This window comes from Sphaeramia orbicularis, chromosome 21 (genome assembly GCF_902148855.1).
Source record: "Sphaeramia orbicularis chromosome 21, fSphaOr1.1, whole genome shotgun sequence".
In the NCBI taxonomy this organism is placed as follows: Eukaryota; Metazoa; Chordata; class Actinopteri; order Kurtiformes; family Apogonidae; genus Sphaeramia; species Sphaeramia orbicularis.
Window position 1 is genome coordinate 16,056,652 of NC_043977.1, and position 18,163 is coordinate 16,074,814.

At 34.6% G+C, this 18,163-nt stretch overlaps 1 protein-coding gene across 1 annotated transcript in view; it reads left to right on the forward strand.

Annotated features, from left to right (window-relative positions):
- Positions 1-18,163, forward strand: part of map2 (microtubule-associated protein 2) — a 222,421-nt gene that overhangs the window by 177,558 nt on the left and 26,700 nt on the right. The window contains exons 13-17 of the mRNA XM_030125520.1: positions 704-765; positions 3,040-3,171; positions 5,351-5,492; positions 8,196-8,252; positions 10,959-11,266. Of these exons, the coding sequence (XP_029981380.1) occupies positions 704-765; positions 3,040-3,171; positions 5,351-5,492; positions 8,196-8,252; positions 10,959-11,266 (701 nt within the window). The remainder of the gene's footprint in view (positions 1-703; positions 766-3,039; positions 3,172-5,350; positions 5,493-8,195; positions 8,253-10,958; positions 11,267-18,163) is intronic.

Consider the following 18,163-nt stretch of genomic DNA (forward strand, 5'->3'; position numbering starts at 1 on the left):
CTTCCAGCTGGTGTTACTTTTTCTCCCATGAAGCATCTTTTCATATTTTTATTTCCATCATTGAAAAGCTCATGTCCTGCTGCTCTGTCATATTTAAATGTGACTCTTTCATATGATATTTTTTTGTGACATTTTATACCTTGTTTGATTTTAACTACCAGTATGTTTGTTCTCAGAGGCCTATAACATCCTCATGACCTTTTTGATCTCCCAGACAAGTACATATCCAGTCAACGATTTTACAGCCTATTGTTGCTAAGCAACTAGTAATTCCATGGTTTTGTTCTATGGACTTGATGCTATAATGACTCTGTAACGCTCCTTCGTCCCAGAGGCAGTTTGCACTTCATTTTCCCCTGACGTACTGGATTCTGTGTGTGATGATGAAAGCTCAGTATAGTGCTGCATTGCCCCAATTAGGTTATTTTCCAGGGTTGCCTTATGTAATTCAAAATCCCTATTCTCTGTGATATCCTGCCAAATCTTTGCACACGAGTGCTTTCAGATGGGCAGCAACCTGCTCCCACAGCACATTCGATTTGTCATATAGCTTAAGATGCCAGATTTGGCTAAAATAAAGTTGCGTTTTTGAGCTTAACAGAGCATGGATATAAATGGATGCAAATTAGCCTTTAAAAGTAGGACATGGAAAGGATCTCACTTCTAATGTTGATGTGCCTCTCACTGTATCTTTCTCTCTCAGAGGCATTACCAGATGGTCGTCAACCTCTCAGTGTTGCCAGACAGTCTCGCGACAGAGCATCGGTAAGTTTCCTGCGTCAGCCTAAAATGGCATGACTTCAGGCACCAAAACCACTCAGAGAAAAGCCACATTCAGTGACTGGAAAACAAAGTGAATTGCCAAATGGATTTTGCTCCAGAACAGCTACATAAAATAATAAAACAAGGAAACGTTTTGCAGAAAACTACACTTTTTAAAATTAGATCTGTAATCGTTTTGGTGGTAATAAGAATCCTAGCATTGAGAAGTTGGTAGACACAGACAGTTTAACTCCAGATTAACCCATAAAGACCCAAAAAGTAGCTGGCAACCAAAATCATCTACTGATCTAAAATGTTTAATAACTTCTGGTCCATTAATCCTATCAAAACATGTAAATAATTGGTGTAAAATACAGTTTCTCATCTTTTCATGGTCATCTGATAAGACCCATTTGGATGTTCAGAGGCTCCATAATGAATGTGGAAACTTTAGTCGCTTTTCTATTGACCCTCAAATTGCGCAAATATAACTTGCGCATAAAAATTTACCCAATGGAAAAATTACAATTTCACCAAAAGTCTCATTTTTCGATTAAAAATTGTTGTGCTGGCAAGTGGTAGTTTTTCAGGTGTAGTGCAAATTTTATATCATGCAAAACTGCAATGGAAAGAGCTTATTTCGCAACCAGAGTCAGGTGAGTTAAAAAAATGGATGTTGATGTTACAACAAGCGAAGAAGAAGAAGAAACATGTCGCGGTATGTTTGGACACACCAGGAAACCCAATCATTTTTTAATTTAGTACGAGACAGAGGAGTAATATATAATAATAATGAATATATCTGTAAATCAACACCGTATTTACGTTCGTCGCCATGTTTATGGAATGACTTCTCGTGTCATCTCGCGATAATAAACAAATCATCGCATTTGTGATTTAATGGAAAAAACGACATTACGCACTTCTGTTTTTTCGACATTTAGTAAATATTGGTAAAGTTTTGCGCAGATGTCCAATGGAAAAGAGATTAATGTCATTTTCAGTAACATTCATTCACTAGTAAAACCCATACAGTTGGATCAATAACAGTGGATGGAGATGCTTATTTTTGTGTTCAGTTATTGATATCTTTGCTTAAAACGTCACTTTTTTCCATTGTCTTAGTTTTTTAACATAGTAACTCTCAACTTTAACCATAAACATCAACATGATCAGGAAATCAAATACAGGAAAATAAATGATTTTCACTGAAAAAACACAAAATACAGAGGATAATATTATAATATCTGGTAATAAATCGTTTAAGAAATGTTAACTCTAAAGGAAAATTCATGTGGGAACTGCCACAGAAGTAGCACTGGGTCTTTATGGGTTAAGGCATATTAATGATTAAACTAATCTTGGGATGTTTTCTCTTGCTGCCGTTATGAAGCTACTCAAAATGCCTGATGCATCTTAGTGCAGACAGTGACAGAACAAACACCACATTAATTAGGCAGAATAATTAACACTAGAGTTTAGATTTCTGTCGCGTATTTTCTCTCGTGACTCCCGGAGAACCCTAATAATCTACTGAGATAAATGCATACTGGTTAAAGCAACTCCTGTTTCTCCTAATCCCTGCATGATAAATTATACATTGTATTTCTCCACTTACACTATTCTGAGTTAAACTGTGTTAGTATTTAAAAGTATTATCCACTATGGTTACTTTTCGCTCTTAAAAAAAATATTTTCCCATTGTTGCTTTATTTAATAGGCTTTTTGCACAAGTAGACAAGACAGATTCATTTAGAGTTTACTGTGTGGGTGTTAAATCACCCTGTGACATTTCTCCAGCAGCACTGGTCGTGACTCCATTTTACTCCTCCACCGCAGTAATGACAGTTATTGTGTCTAAAATAAAGCAGACACTGCATATATTAAATGCCATGCCATTACAACATAAGTAATGACATGTTGTAAGTCTATTTGGAAGCCTGCATTAAAATTCATTTTTGTTTTATCCATCCTCGATACAACACTTATTTCTATGTTTGATAAGTGTAAACCTGCTGCTGCTGATTACTTGCATGACCATGTTTCATTTTGTTCTATGTACGGATCTCTGTTTACAAAGAATGCATGATTCATCTTGATGTGCAAAGATTAACTACTTGATCTGATGTAAATGTTTCACTCCTCATGACCAAAAAAAAAGAAGACATCAGATGCATGATGGAGTAAAGTTACTTTCATCACTCTGTTGTAACTCTGTGTCCTGTGTTTTGGTGCTGTGCTACTCACCTACTGGGATTGATCGTTACATCATCTCAGTGCCATGCCCATCGTTTACCACTAACAAAGATCCCCACCTCCATATCCAGACTGGCTGCCTCATTAGATAGACCTCATCCATCCTCAGCAGAGCCTCAAGGCTCCCCAAAATTACAGAAAGTCATCTTCAAGGTATGTGAATGAGACAAAAGGAGCAGTTCTGGGAAGAAAATGACTATCTCATTTGTTCACACTGTATAAATATACACTACCAGTCAAAAGTTTGGACTCACCTTCTCATTTAAATGACATGAGATGGAGCGCAGACGGCCAACAAGTGTTCAGCAACACTGGGAACTCCTTCAAGACTTTTGGAAACATTTCAGGTGACTACCTCATGAAGCTCATCTAGAGAATGCCAAGAATGTGCACAGCAGCAATAAAAGCAAAATGTGGCTCTTTTGAAGAATCTAAAACAGGGGTGTCAAACACGCGGCCCAGGGGCCAAATCCGGCCCGCCAAAGGTTCCATTCCGAAAGTGCAAAAATTAACCTGAACAGTCAAGGCTGTCAAAATCATTTTGGTTCAGGTTTCACACACAGACCAATGTGATCTCCAGTAAAAATAACAACACAATAACCCATAAATAATGACAACTACAAGTTTTGTTTGGGAGGAATTATGTGGAAAATATTTAAGTGAAAAAAAATCAGATTACACTGTGAAAATATTTACATTTACAAAACTATTCTTTCACAATAAAAATGCAAATAAATACATAAATATAAACAAAGATGAACAACCCCAAATGTGCAATTTTAACAATATTCTGTCTGTTACTAAATGTTTTGTACATTTATGGAGCCACTGTGATCTGTAGTTGTGTTAATAATAACAGATGTAATATTGTAGAAATTGTTCAAATTTTATTTCCAAACTCCTAAATTTTAACAATATTCTGCCTGTTACCAAACATTTATGGAACACTGTGTATAAATGCACATGTATAAATAATAAGTCGAGGCATAATATTGTTAAAAATGCACTAATTTTTCAAATGAAATATCTGTTTTTTCAGGTTATTCACATCATTTTTGTAAAATATAAATATTTTCATAATTTAATTGGGGGGTTTTTGTATTAAAACAAAAAGAAAAACTTGGATTTGTCATTGTTTATAGATTATTAAGTCATTATTTTACTGGTCTGGCCCACTTGAGATCAAATTGGGCTAAATATGGCCCCTGAACCAAAATGAGTTTGACACCCCTGATCTAAGATATAAAACATGCTTTGAGTAATGTCACACTTTTTTTAACTACATAATTCCATATCAAGGTTCAAGGTTACTTTATTTATACCCGTGGGTAGATTTGTTTTGCAGTTGAGGTGATTTCTTTGGCATTACAGCAAGACATATATTGAACATGTTAGACAGGTACTTGATCGAGCTTACAGACAGGACAAAAAGTACTCAGAGTTCCACCAATCAACAGTATAGCAGCATGGATAAGTAAAAGAATAAAATAAATAAATAAGATCAAATAAATAAAAACAAGATGCAATAAAACATAATAAAAACCCAGAGAAGATTAAAACAGTCAGGGATAAAAACCAGGATAAGAACATAAAATTTAAAAATTAGAAGTCACAATAATAATAAATAGAGCAAAGAAAAAGGATAAATAACTAAAATAAGCTAATAAAGTGCAATGTCACTATTTCTTATTGAGCTCAGTGACAGCAACAGGAACAAAGCTGTTTTTATAACGCTCTGTCCTGCACCTTGGGACTAGAAACCTCCGTCCAGAGGAAAGGAGCTGAAATTCACCTCGTAAAGGATGGGAGTCATTATTAAGAATTGATGAAGCCATCCTCTGTGCCTGTTTAGTGTGTTAATTCATAGTTTTGAACCTTCAGTGAGAATCTACAATGTAAATAGTCATGAAAATAAAGAAAAAACAGGTGAGTCCAGACTTTTTTTTTTTTTTTTAATCAAGATCTTTTTTATTGACATTTGCTCAATATAATACAAGTGCAGTGCTGAATGGTCCTTAAAGAAATCTTAAGTAAGCATGGGTGTAAATCAATTGCAGCTAGCACCATAGAGGAAAAAAAAAAAACAGAACAAAACAGAGCAAAACAGAGCAAACAACAAACTGTACATAAAATAATCCCTCCTCAGTCATTGCCAGTGCACCAGACATAATAAAGGATCACTATCACGACAGAAACCTGCGCTAGGACCAAGCACGGACTAAGCAGCGTGAGTCCAAACATTTGACTGGAGGTGTTCTTGTCATATTTTTGTGTTTGTCTAAACCAGTCGGCTGTGTCAGTTTTAAAGGCCTAAGCGTCCGTGTCTCAACAGGATGGTGGGTCACGGAGCCCTGCCAAGAGGTCCACTGCGCCACGACCAGCGTCGATACTGAGTCGCCGTGGATACCACGATCACGAGGAGAGTTCGACCTCCATAACCAGCTCTGGTTCCACAGCTCCCCGCAGACCCACATGTAGGCTACAGTTCCTCTAATAAACTCACTTAAAAGTCCAGTGTGTGTGGTTTACAGGGTATTACTGGACACACTTCTGTTTTCATTGGTGTGTAATATTTGACCTGAAAGTAAAAATCAGAGCAGACTTTTTTTTTTCTCTTTTATAATGGGTAGACTGCAGTTTTAAGATGCTTTTTCACTCCCATGTTTAAGAATGGACCACACTTATTTTCTCTTCAACCAAAAGTTCAGAACAGACAAACCAAACACTGGCTCTTTTCTGATTTTTGTGTTTTTCATGTTTGTTGTGGCCACTATGAGGGAGGTTATACTAATAGTAGATCCTCATTTTTAGACCCACCCTAAGATTACACACTGAAGCTTTACCAGTATATCTGGACGATATCCACAAAGAATGACTTGCACTGGCCAATAATGTCCGGCATTGCCACAGTCTGGTCTTTTTAAGGACATATTCCCAAAAGATTTTGTGAGTTGCAGAAGCTCAGAGATAAACTCAGACCCACTTGATCCAAATCAATGTTTGAAGATTTTAGCTTTAATATTATTAAGTATTAATTTGATATCATTCAAGCCTCACAAATACTTTGAATAAACAGCAATGGAGAGTCATGAGTATGTTTGCACACAGTATCTGAGGAAGTATAAAACCAGATTGGAATTGGCTTTTGTGCATACAAAGGGGCCAATTTTGTGGAAAAACACACGAAAATGCCCTAATTTACATTGATACAAATGGCATAGACCAGTGGTTCCCAACCTTTTTCGGCTTGTGACCCCATTTTAACATCACAAATATCTGGTGACCCCAGACATTTTTTTTTTTTGCTAAAATTTATTTGTTTTTGATCATGTAATAGTTTGCTGTACTATGTTGCAAATAAACGTTAATTTTAGATGACATTTAGTCTATATAATGTATATTATTATGGACGGAGGCAGAAAAGCCAGGTGTAGATTACTGCACAAAGTGAGAATTTGATTTTCCTTGGTCAGGATATGTACAGTCAGTCCAGCTTGGATTTACAAGGCTGACAATTAATACTGAACAAATAATAACTCAAACTGTGAATTATGAAGCCGGCCACAATGAACATTTGAAAGTCACATAATGGGGTCAATCAAGATATGCCGTCTCAGATATTATATCCTGCACTTTATTTGAACTTGTTTGTCATGAGGACATGTGTGTGGTGTTTTAATTATAATGAGATATATACCGAATCATTAAAAAACATTTTACTAGTAATTTTTTAAATTTTAATTAATTACTAGAAATTTCAAGGTTGAAAAACACTGGCACAGACGCTTCATAGCAGCACTTGCTTGATGTTGCAGTTTGCAGTGAATTCCATCCTTTGCTATATTAATTGCAATCGTTTGTCTCGTATACAAAAGCTGTGCAAACCTCTAGTGGATTTGACCCTTAGTCTTCAAGTCTTTAAGGCAGTGGATAATATGAAAATCATCCTAAGGCTTTTTTCTCACTATTATGAGGCAAAAATCCTTTTTTGTCATCATTCTCTACTTACTATTAGTCCATTTTCACTATATTCAGCCATGTGAGACTGAATCTATCCTTTAGACTTATTTTGACAACTTTCTTTTTGCCTTTTAGTGTATATTAATACATGTTACTGTGGACAATCCTGTCACTGAAATATTCTATTCTATTCTATTCTATTCTATTGTTTTATTTATTTGCACATGATTAAACAGCAAGAAAAAAATTAAACAACAACAACATTCAAACAACTAACATCATTGTGCAGGAGAAAATAGAAGCCAAAAAAGGCTTATGTGAATACCTCCCTGGAAATAAACAATACACAGGAAAAAAAAGAGAAAAAAGAATTAAAAATACTAACTGAAATAATAAACTAAAGTAAAAACAATAAAAATACAAACCAAATTACAAATCAAATGATATACAGCCTTACATTTTTTCATGAATTAGAGTCCTTTTCAGATTCTATTCTACTCTATTCTATTCTATTCTATTCTATTCTATTCTATTCTATTCTATTCTATTCTATTCTGTTCTATTTTTATTTTTATTTATTTTATTTGTTTGTTTATTTAGCAGGGACAGTATACATTAATGAACATTTCTGTAAACGTGCCAGTATTAGCAAAAAGCTATTTTTTCAACTGTTGTCCCTGTGTAAGACGTAAAGTGCCAGCATTCATAAAATTAGAAACATTAAAAAAATTAAGGCTACACCCACATATTACATAGCATTAGTTCACATATACAGTATACACGGTTAACCTTTAAGTATTAGTACAAACACCTGGTATTCTATTCTATTCTATTCTATTCTATTCTATTCTATTCTATTCTATTCTATTCTATTCTATTCTATTTAAAAAAATTAAACAAGAACAACATTCAAACAACTAACATCATTGTGCAGGAGAAAATAGAAGCCAAAAAAGGCTTGTGTGAATACCTCCCTGGGAATAAACAAAAAAAAAAAGAAGAAAAAAGAATTTAAAATGCAATATAACTGAAATAATAAACTAAAGTAAAAACAACAAAAATACAAATCAAATTGCAAATCATCAAATACAAATCAAATGATACACAGCCTTACATTTTTTCATGAATTAGAGTCCTTTTCAGATTCTATTCTATTCTATTCTATTGTCATCCCTTTAACTAAACTCTTTGTTCTTTTACTTTTTTGCCTCCTGTAGCTTTTCGCGCTGAGATGAGGGCAGAGCACAGGACAGGACGGGCCCCCAGTATGACAGGTAGAGGATTATCCATGCATAATTCATTCTGATATCGTCAATCACTTCCTGGGAACCTTTTGTACGATGCTGAAGTGATATTAAAAATGTATTCTTAACAAGTGGGAAGTCAGTGAGTCATTTCAGTCATCAAATATATTTCTGTTGATACAAAACTTTGGGCTGAGGAGTGACTTGACGGCGCCTCATGAAGTTGTAATTTTTCTGTCACATTGATTGACACTGATATCAACATTCAGCCTCTGCAGATTATTATTTAAACTACCAATACAGGAAGTAGCATTTCATCAATGTGGAGGAGTGAATTTTAACCCATAAAGGCCCAGTGCTACTTTTGTGTCAGTTTCCAAAGGATTTTTTCTCTCTATTTAACCTTTCTTAAGTTATTTATCACCATTTATTGTAATATTATCCTATTTAATTTGTGTTTTTTTTCAATGGAAATCTGATATTTTTCCATATTTAATTCACTGATCATGTAGATGTTCATAAAAGCTCATACTGAAGTTGATTGGCATAATATCAAAGATAGAGAAAAACTAAGAAAATTTGACTTTTTCAACAAAATCTATTATTAACTGAACATAAACCCAGTGTGTCCATCCATTGTCACTGATCCAACTCCATGGGTTTTACTGGTGAATCAATGTTGTAGAAGATGACGGTATTTCCATGTCCACTACGGAGCCTCTGAACGTCCAAATGGGTCATATCTGATGACCATGAAAAGATGACAAACTGTATTTTACACCAATCATTTACATGAATTGATAGGATTAGTGGATATTAAACGGTATAGATCCGTAGATGGTTTTAGTTGGTGATGAACGTTTGGGTCTTTATGGGTTAATCTGATTTCTGGATTAAATCAGAAGAATGTCACTTAAAGGGGTCATATTTTGCTAAACTCACTTTTATTAGTCTTTGGTTCATTTATTTGTGTATTTGGACCCTAATAGTTCATAAAGTTTGAATTTGAACCCTCCAGGTGCTGCAAAGCTATCTTTATATTCATTTGGGCAAAAATCGAGCTGATTTCTACAACCTGTTTTAATTATTGCTTAATTTCTAACGTTTTATAACTAGTTACGTCACAACATTTGCACATATAAGGTCTAGATTTCCAACGAACATTTCTCTGAGTACGACACAATTGTTTATCAACAGCAGCGGTTGTAGTAAAAACTGAAAATATGTCCAAACTTCGAACCGATTACCTAAAATATTCAGTTGTTGGTTGGATTAACAAACACAAGTGGCTGAATGGGACAGAAAGCACAGCCAACAACCTGGAGGGGGTGGGGCATGAAGTGGCTCATGTGCATTTAAAGGGCCAGTGCTCAAAACTACGTTTCTGGTGCAAGGTTATAATAGTTTTGGATTAGCCATTAAAGTTTAGTTTTATTTAGTTTAGACTTTTTTCCCCTCTAATTCAGTTAGGTTTAGTTATTTTTCTTATTTTATATATTTTTATTAGATTTAGTTTTTTCTAAATGCTTCGTTTTAGTTTAGTTTTAGTATTAGTTTTAGTTTGGTCATATCTTTTATCTTCGTCGTATTCAAAGAAATTCCAGACAGGACTCTGCTGCTTTCTCGCAACTTTAGTCTCCATGTTTCCAGGTAGAGTGGGGACGAGAAACCGAGTCTAAATGACAAGTGTTGAGAAGTGACGGACCGTGAAGTGCTGTATGGTGCCGCCAGCTAAAATTCCTTGAGCAAAATAAATCGATTTCATATCATTCCCACATTTTCAAAGACAAAAACAAAGGGAATTTTATCCATCATTTTTACACATTTTAGTTAGTTTTGTAAGCACACAATACAGTTTCAGTTAGTTATATATTTTTTTCTTTTAATTGGAGTTTTTTTTTTTTAATTTCAGTTAACAAAAATGTTTTTTCAATTCTATTTTTCATCATTTAGTTAGTTTTTGTTAACAATAATAATCTTGGTCTTGTGTCATTACTCAGAAATAGGTTGAAGATGGACCTGTGGAGTTGAATTAATGAAGAATTCAGACCCAAGCATAGCATTTACAGTTTATATAGACCACAGGGAAATGTTTGAAAATGCATAATTCCATTTAACCCCTTTAGCCCTATCAGCCCGCCCACGGGCTGAAAAAATTATATTAATATTCATCTACTCTAAAAATATAATAAATCAGGACAATGGATGTGCTTTTTTTAACTTTTGCTCAAAGTTTAGACCCTAATGTTAATAAAAGTACATCAAAAGTGTATTTTAGTGCAAACTTTAATGTTCAAACATGATTTTTAATCTTTATGGGGTGAAATATATGCTATTAAAAATCTCCAACACGAGCAGTTAATTTATGCATATCATCGTCAATCCAGCCGAAAAAAAACAGGCGAGGATAAAAAATTCTAATTTCTCTTTTAGTTTGTTACAGTTTACTCAGGTATAGTAATAGATACAATATTTTAGACAATGGGAATAGATTCTGTGAGGTCTCTAAATGTCCATAGACACCAAGAACATCCATATGAACCTTATTATTATAAGTATTATAAGTAATTCTTCATTTACTTTGGGTATGTCTTTTTAGGCGTTTTTCCCCTGAAAATATGGTCAGGGTTAAACAGGTTAAAAAAGCAAAATATCACTCCTTTAAATGTCTAGATGATGACTAAACTGCTCAAACTTTTGCAGCCTCTTAACCGTTCATCCTTATGTTCCTCGTAGTCACACAAACGGTACGCTCACGTTCAGCTCGCAGTGGCCACTCCACCCCTCGGACCCCCGGCTCCACCGCCATCACCCCAGGGACGCCTCCCAGCTACTCGTCGTCTTCACGGACCCCTGGGACCCCTCGCTCCCTCAGCTTGATTTCCCAAGAGAGGAAGGTGGCTGTGGTTCGCACCCCACCCAAGTCACCCGCGACCACACCCAAGCAGCTCCGCATCATCAACCAGCCACTGCCCGACTTCAAGAACGTCAAGTCCAAGATCGGCTCCACGGAGAATATCAAGTACCAGCCCAAAGGAGGACAGGTGATGCTCTACTTCTACACATCCCATAATAACCTGCAGCCTCTGATTCAATGGTGCAGTAGTTGAAGTTGTGGGAGTTTTATTCATTTTTATGTTTTTAGACACATTTAGGTTTTTTTTAATGTAACTGAAATGAAACACAATAGCCATGCCCTAGGTATAGTAACTAAACAAGCTAAAATTGTTCAAATTTACAATAATATAAAGTTTAGGTGGTTACCGATGCAGATATCAAGCAGCACAACAGAGGAGAAGTTTGTCATATTTGTCAGGATTTTAAAAATTACTGGTCTTTATCATACAAGTAGTGGAAAAAAGTTTTCAGACACCCTTCAAATTTTACACAATCTCAAATATTATCATGAAACATTTGTGGAAAATGTCTTGTGGCTGTGTCAGACAGACATGAGCAAATGCAAATTATTATTATTATTATTTTTTTGTTTATTGTTAAGAAAAAAAAAAAAATCTGACAGTTTTAACATGTCATGCCCTGGACGTCTTTCAAGGGGGATTATCTTGCTGAAATATCCAGTTCAATTAATTTCAGAGTTCGATGACTTAGAAGTGATTCTTCAATATCATAAATACATGGGGTGTCTGAATATTTTTTTTCACCACTGTATGTGCGAGCAAGTTGCATATACACTACCAGTCAAAAGTTTGGACTCACCTTCTCATTAAAATGACATGAGATGGAGCGCAGATGGCCAACAAGTGTTCAGCATCACTGGGAACTCCTTCAAGACTTTTGGAAAACATTTCAGGTGACTACCTCATGAAGCTCATTGAGAAAATGCCAAGAATTTGCAAAGCGGCAATAAAAGCAAAATGTTGCTATTTTGAAGAATGTAAAATATAAAACATGCTTTGAGTCATGTCGCACTTTTTTTAACTACATAATTACCTCTTATCTTACCTTGTTGGTCTGTCTGTTTGCAAGATAACTCAAAAAGTTATGAACAGATTTGGATGAAATTTTCAGGAAATGTTGATACTGGCACAAGGAACAAATGATTAAAGTTTGGTGGTGATCGGGGGGGGGGGGGGGGTCTGCGCTCTCTGATTGCTTTTTTAGTTTCATATGTGTTAATTCATAGTTCTGATGCCTTCAGTGAGAATCTACAATGTAAATAGTCATGAAAATAAAGAAAAAACAGGTTAGTCCAAACTTTTGACCGATAGTGTATGATATATGTGATATCAGATATGACAGCTGTAGAGTTTACAGTATACACTTGTACTTGTACATTATTGCATTGTTTACACTAACATATTCTGGCTTTTTCTTCAGCCCTAATAGTTCCTGTAACCCTCTCCTTCCTACACATTTAGTCTTGTAGTGTTTACCCAAGTTTCTCTCAACTCAATCATCCATAAAATACTAAAAAAAAAAAAAAAAAAAAAATCATAATAAGTGCAGAATAATATTGGTCACAATGTTTTCTTTTTTTATTACCTTTTTTTTTTATTGGAAGTAATTTCATAGTATGACAGTGCAATGTGACAAAAAGGATTTCCATTCTTTCATTTTTCTTTTTGTTTCTCCCACAATCCCACCCTACCCTTAAGAAGACAATCCTTAATGTAAATCCAATACTGACAAGCAATCAGTACAGAATAGATAAAACAACTGTCTAATTAACAAAATAAATAAATAAATAGCTAGAATAAAACAAAACAAACAAACAGTCAAAAAACAAACAACACAGAACCAAGAGAAAAAAAAACAGGAGGGAGGGAGTTTTTTTCTTTAAAATTACTTTTATTCCTTGGTCCTTTTCACTAAGTCGCTGAGTGGCATAAAGTCACCTCAGCTTATTTAACATGTCAAACCTCAAGCTGAGCAATCATACGCTGCAGCCTGGTACTAAAAAAAAAAAAAAAAAAAAGCATAAAGCAGCTTTAACACTAAATAGATCAAGCAGCACATATTTATGAGTGCACCTTGGATCTTTGTGTGGCTCGTTGCCCTGAACAGCTCAATCCTACAAACACTACAAGTCTCTTCGTTCTGACAAGTCACAGAAAATTGACCTGACTTTGACATTTCATTGAGCATCTGAACTGTGAGCTGAACTCGTCCCTCCGGCTCTGTGATGTGACGACAGCGTTCCAGCCGGCACTGATCTGCATTTCAAATCCCTTTTTCCTCCCTCTGCACAGAATCTGCATTAACAGGATGTTTGGGAGTGTATTGCCTACAGTTTGACAAATATCTCGCTCCAGCCCGAGTGCGAAACACGAAGTAAGCGCTGCAGCGGGAAGCACTGTGATGGAAACAGCAGTGTGTCTGTAGCCATCAGCTCTTACAAGCCTCTGCTGATGACCTGATTAGAAGCCTAAGCATTTGGCTGACATCTTTATGACTTGTCAGGTCTGTGCGCTGCTCTGTGCACCCAGCCACAAAATAGGGAGGGATTATATTCCAAATGCCTGCCTGTCATCCACAGGAGAAGTGTGTGGCAGTTTTATCCCAAGTGTAAGTTTTTTAGTCTTATAGTCATTTTTATAATCTGTTTAATTTGGTATAGACAGTTGAAAACTAACATATAGCTGTCAGTAGGTTAATACACAACATAACATGATCACACTGGAAAAAATATAAATCTAACCAAGATAATTTTTAATAGTTCCATTGGCTTTTTTTTTTTTTTTTTTTTGCTTAATTCAAGCAAAAATCTATTATTATTATTATTATTATTATTATTATTATTATTATTATTATATTGTTATTCATATAAAATAATAGTTGCTATTATTTATATAGAGATCATAAGGAATAGAGATTGGGGGTGGGAGTATATAAGTTGTTACTTCTTCCTACTCCTTTTTGAGCATGTTTGATTTTATTTACTTTCATTTTATGAATTAATTAATTAATTAATTTATTATTTATTTATTTATTTTCTCTTTTCTCTTTTGTTTACTTATCAACCTTTTATGTATCATTGCTAATATTTTGTTGGTTGGTTTTGTTTTGATTTCACTGTCTACATGTTCAAAAAATAAAGATTTCAATTCATATTTTGATTAGAAATGAGAAAAATGCATTTAGTAAGATTTAGATTTTTTCCAGTGCAACTTAACCCATAAAGACCCAGTGCTACTTTAGTGGCAGTTCCCAAATGAATTTTCACTTTATTTAACATTCCCTAAGTGAAGGCATCATTTATTATAATATTATCCTCTGTATTTAGCGAAAATCAGATATTTTTCTATTTAGAATTTACTGATTATGTAGATTTTTATAAAAAGTTCAGATTAAAGTTGAGGGTTATTAAATCAGAAACAGAAAAAACTGAAGAAAAGTGAGTTTTCCAGGAAAGATATCAATAACTGAACAGAAAAACAAGTGTCTCCATCCACTATCATTTATCAAATTCCATGGGTTTTAGTGGTGAATCAATGCTGTAGAAGATGACAGTGTTTCCATGTTCGCTACAGAGCCTCTGAATGTCCAAATGGGTCATATTTGATGGCCATGAAAAGATGACAAACTAAATTTTACACCAATTATTTACATGTATTGATAGGATTATTAGATCAATGAATATTAAACAGTTTAGATCAGTAGATGTTTTGGTCGGTAGTGGATGTTTGGGTCTTTATGGGTTAAGCATTAAACACTAAATTGACGAAGATCAAGACTTAGAGACGTTAAGACCATGTTGAGACCAAACCTAAGGTGGACTAAGACTGAGACCAGACCAGATACACAGCGACAGTATTATAATAATTGTGTCAGATATCCACCTGAGACCAAGTAATGTATTGTTGTCCTGTGTAGGAGTTTCACAACTTTATTAAAAAATAATAACAAAACAAAAAATAAATGAGGAAAAAAAAAAAAAACAGCAAACACATCCACTGCAAAGGATATTCCATAAAAAAAAAGTATCTGGAAAAAATGTTGCATCTGCTATTTTCACCCAAGGTAATTATTTAATGCAAAGTAAACAGAAACTTTTGTTTTCCACAGTCTCAGGAGCTGATTATAATGCTGGTATTTACAGATCGATATGGGTTTTAGGGGTGACACGATCCCCTTTTTGATGGCGAACAGCAGCATGAGGCAGTCTGTTACACATACACATAAAAAAACAGCTTTACGGTTTTTCTTCCAACTACAGTATTGGCGTAAATTAATAAATTAGAAAGAGCACCAGAAAGTGAAGGATATCCCTGCATCTGTGGTCTTCAGGTAAAATCCATGGGTGGGTGGGTGGGTGGATGGATGGATGGATGGATGGATGGATGGATGGATGGATGGATGGATGGATGGATGGATGGATGGATGGATGGATAGATAGATAGATAGATAGATAGATAGATAGATAGATAGATAGATAGATAGATAGATAGATAGATAGATAGATAGATAGATAGATAGATAGATAGATAGATAGATAGATGCTTTATTAATCCCAAGGAAAATTCAAATATTCTGCAGCTTTGCATACAGCACAACAAGAGAGAAAACAGATAGAACAAAACCATGCAGGTTAGTAACCAGGCTGACATTAACCCTTGTACGGTGTTTGGGTCTGTGGGCATTTTTTATTAAGAGAAAAATGATCATATCCTCTACAGTTCCTCTCATATCTTGTCCTGCTCCTGTTTTTAAGTAGCATCTGTTTTTAATCATCTTTGTCACTTTTACTTTTCAGTTAGGAATGTCCGATATTGGCTTTTTTGCCAAAAACCAATATGCTGATATTGTCCAACGCTTAATTTCCGATTCCGATATCTACCGATACCGCTGCCGATATATGTGGGATATTAAACTAATTTTAGGTAACATCACATATCTCCCGTCATGGAATTAACACATCATGCCTAATTTTATTGTGATGCCCCATTGGATGCATTCTCAAATGCAACAAGGCTTTCAAAATGTAAACACTGTCTGTGCAAAGAATACATACTTCAACTTAAGTTGTGGAAAAAATGCCATATTTATTTATTTTCTCTCCCTCCCTCCATGAGTCTATTACAGTGTGGTAACTCTACTGTACAATTTTGAAAACTGCACATTTCTTTCAGCTACAAACCATGCTTAATTTACGCGTCAGTAAATGCCAGCGAAATCAAGGCATTATTTTATCGGTTTTAATGATAGGCAAAAAAACCCGATAACGATATTCACCGATATTACATTTTTATGCCAATATCAGTCCGATAATATTGGTGGGCCGATTTTATCGGACATCCCTATTTTCGGTATTTCTGATATATCCATTGGGTGTTTTAAATGTCTTGTTCTGTCTCAGCTATATTGTAAATGAGGTTGCGTCCTCAATATATCACTGAGTTTAAATAAAATAAAGGTTATGATGATTATATTACATTTTACTAAAAAAACCAAACTAAAAACGAGTAGCACTTTAATTTATAAATGTGGTCTAGCAAAGGCAAAAATTAAACATATTTGCTTTTAATATTGTTTGTAATTGGGACGAAGTAAACATCTGTTGAGTATTTTAACATAAACTCGTCTGATTATGTTGAATTAAAAACTCACAAATGCAGCAGGTCCACCAGACCCATAAACACTGGCTGAATAACAACAAATCTGAACACCACACAAGGGTTAAGGTGAGTGTGTACTCTAAAAACTTACTTAAAGAACTTACTCTAAAAAACTCCTGTACAGTACTCTAAATCAGGGGTCTACAACCTATGGCTCCTGGGCCAAATGTGGCTCTTTAGCCTCTCTTTATGGCTTACCTAGTCAAAAAACATAAGGAGCATTTTGAAATGAACTAAATGAACCATTACTTTTTAACATTGTTATAGGCCTAAATCAATTCTAACATTGTCCATCTGCAAAAATGTGCAGGCTATACACAGAATAAAATAATTTTTTCACAGGAAATAAACCAAAATTTTTGTCATACTACATTATTTTCTTGTCAAATATAATACAAGATACTAAATTCACATTTGTTAGTAGTTTGGCTGTTTAAGTCAGCCCACATACATGAAAGCTGAGCTTTTTATCCATTACACAATGTAATTTTGCTTTGTAAATAGTGTGCATCATTAAAAAAAATTGTACAAATCTTGAATGTTTACTTTATTGTGGTTGTATAATTTCATAAATGCACCAAACATTGCATTATTGTAGTGGAACTATAAAGTTAAATAACAAACTAATCACAAATAGGCCACAGAAGAACAGCCGCCTCATGGTAAAAAAAAATTTTGATGGCTCTGGTCACTTTTTTTTTTTTTTTTTCGAGTTAAAAATGGCTCTTTAGATTGTAAAGCTTGCAGATCCATGCTCTAAATGAAAGACTTCTAATTAAAAAATCTGTAGAAAAAATGAATAAATGAATAAATGAAAATACAATTACAATACAATTACAATACATTCAACACCTTTAACAGTTATTCCACATTGGCATCACAGCCTCTGCTCATATTAGTGTTTGTCTTCATCATGGGGTACCTTGTATTACCCCTGGGTGGCAGTAGGTGTCTCCCACACTATCCACACAAAATGTCACAGTAACACAGATATCACCAGACTGGTTCGGTTCCTTTTTATTCTATTTTGCTGCAGGCTGCCTCGCAGAAAGTTAAAATTTAATCCTCCACCTCAGGCAAAATGATTCTGATACAACTAAGGAGGTTTAGAGGAAAATGAATTGTACGTTTTAGAAAACTCAGTGTCTAGACAGTTCACTGAAGCTATTCATGTCTCATAAAAGCATTTAGTAAAAGCCAAAAGAAGGTAATTATTCCTGAATGTAAACTGTAGAACAAATACAGAAATACAACCAAAGAATTCTGCTGTTTTAATACAATAAACAGCATTATAATCATGATAATTTTGTTTTATTCTACATACATAGTGCAGCATGATACTTAATTCTCAGTTTTTTTTTTTAA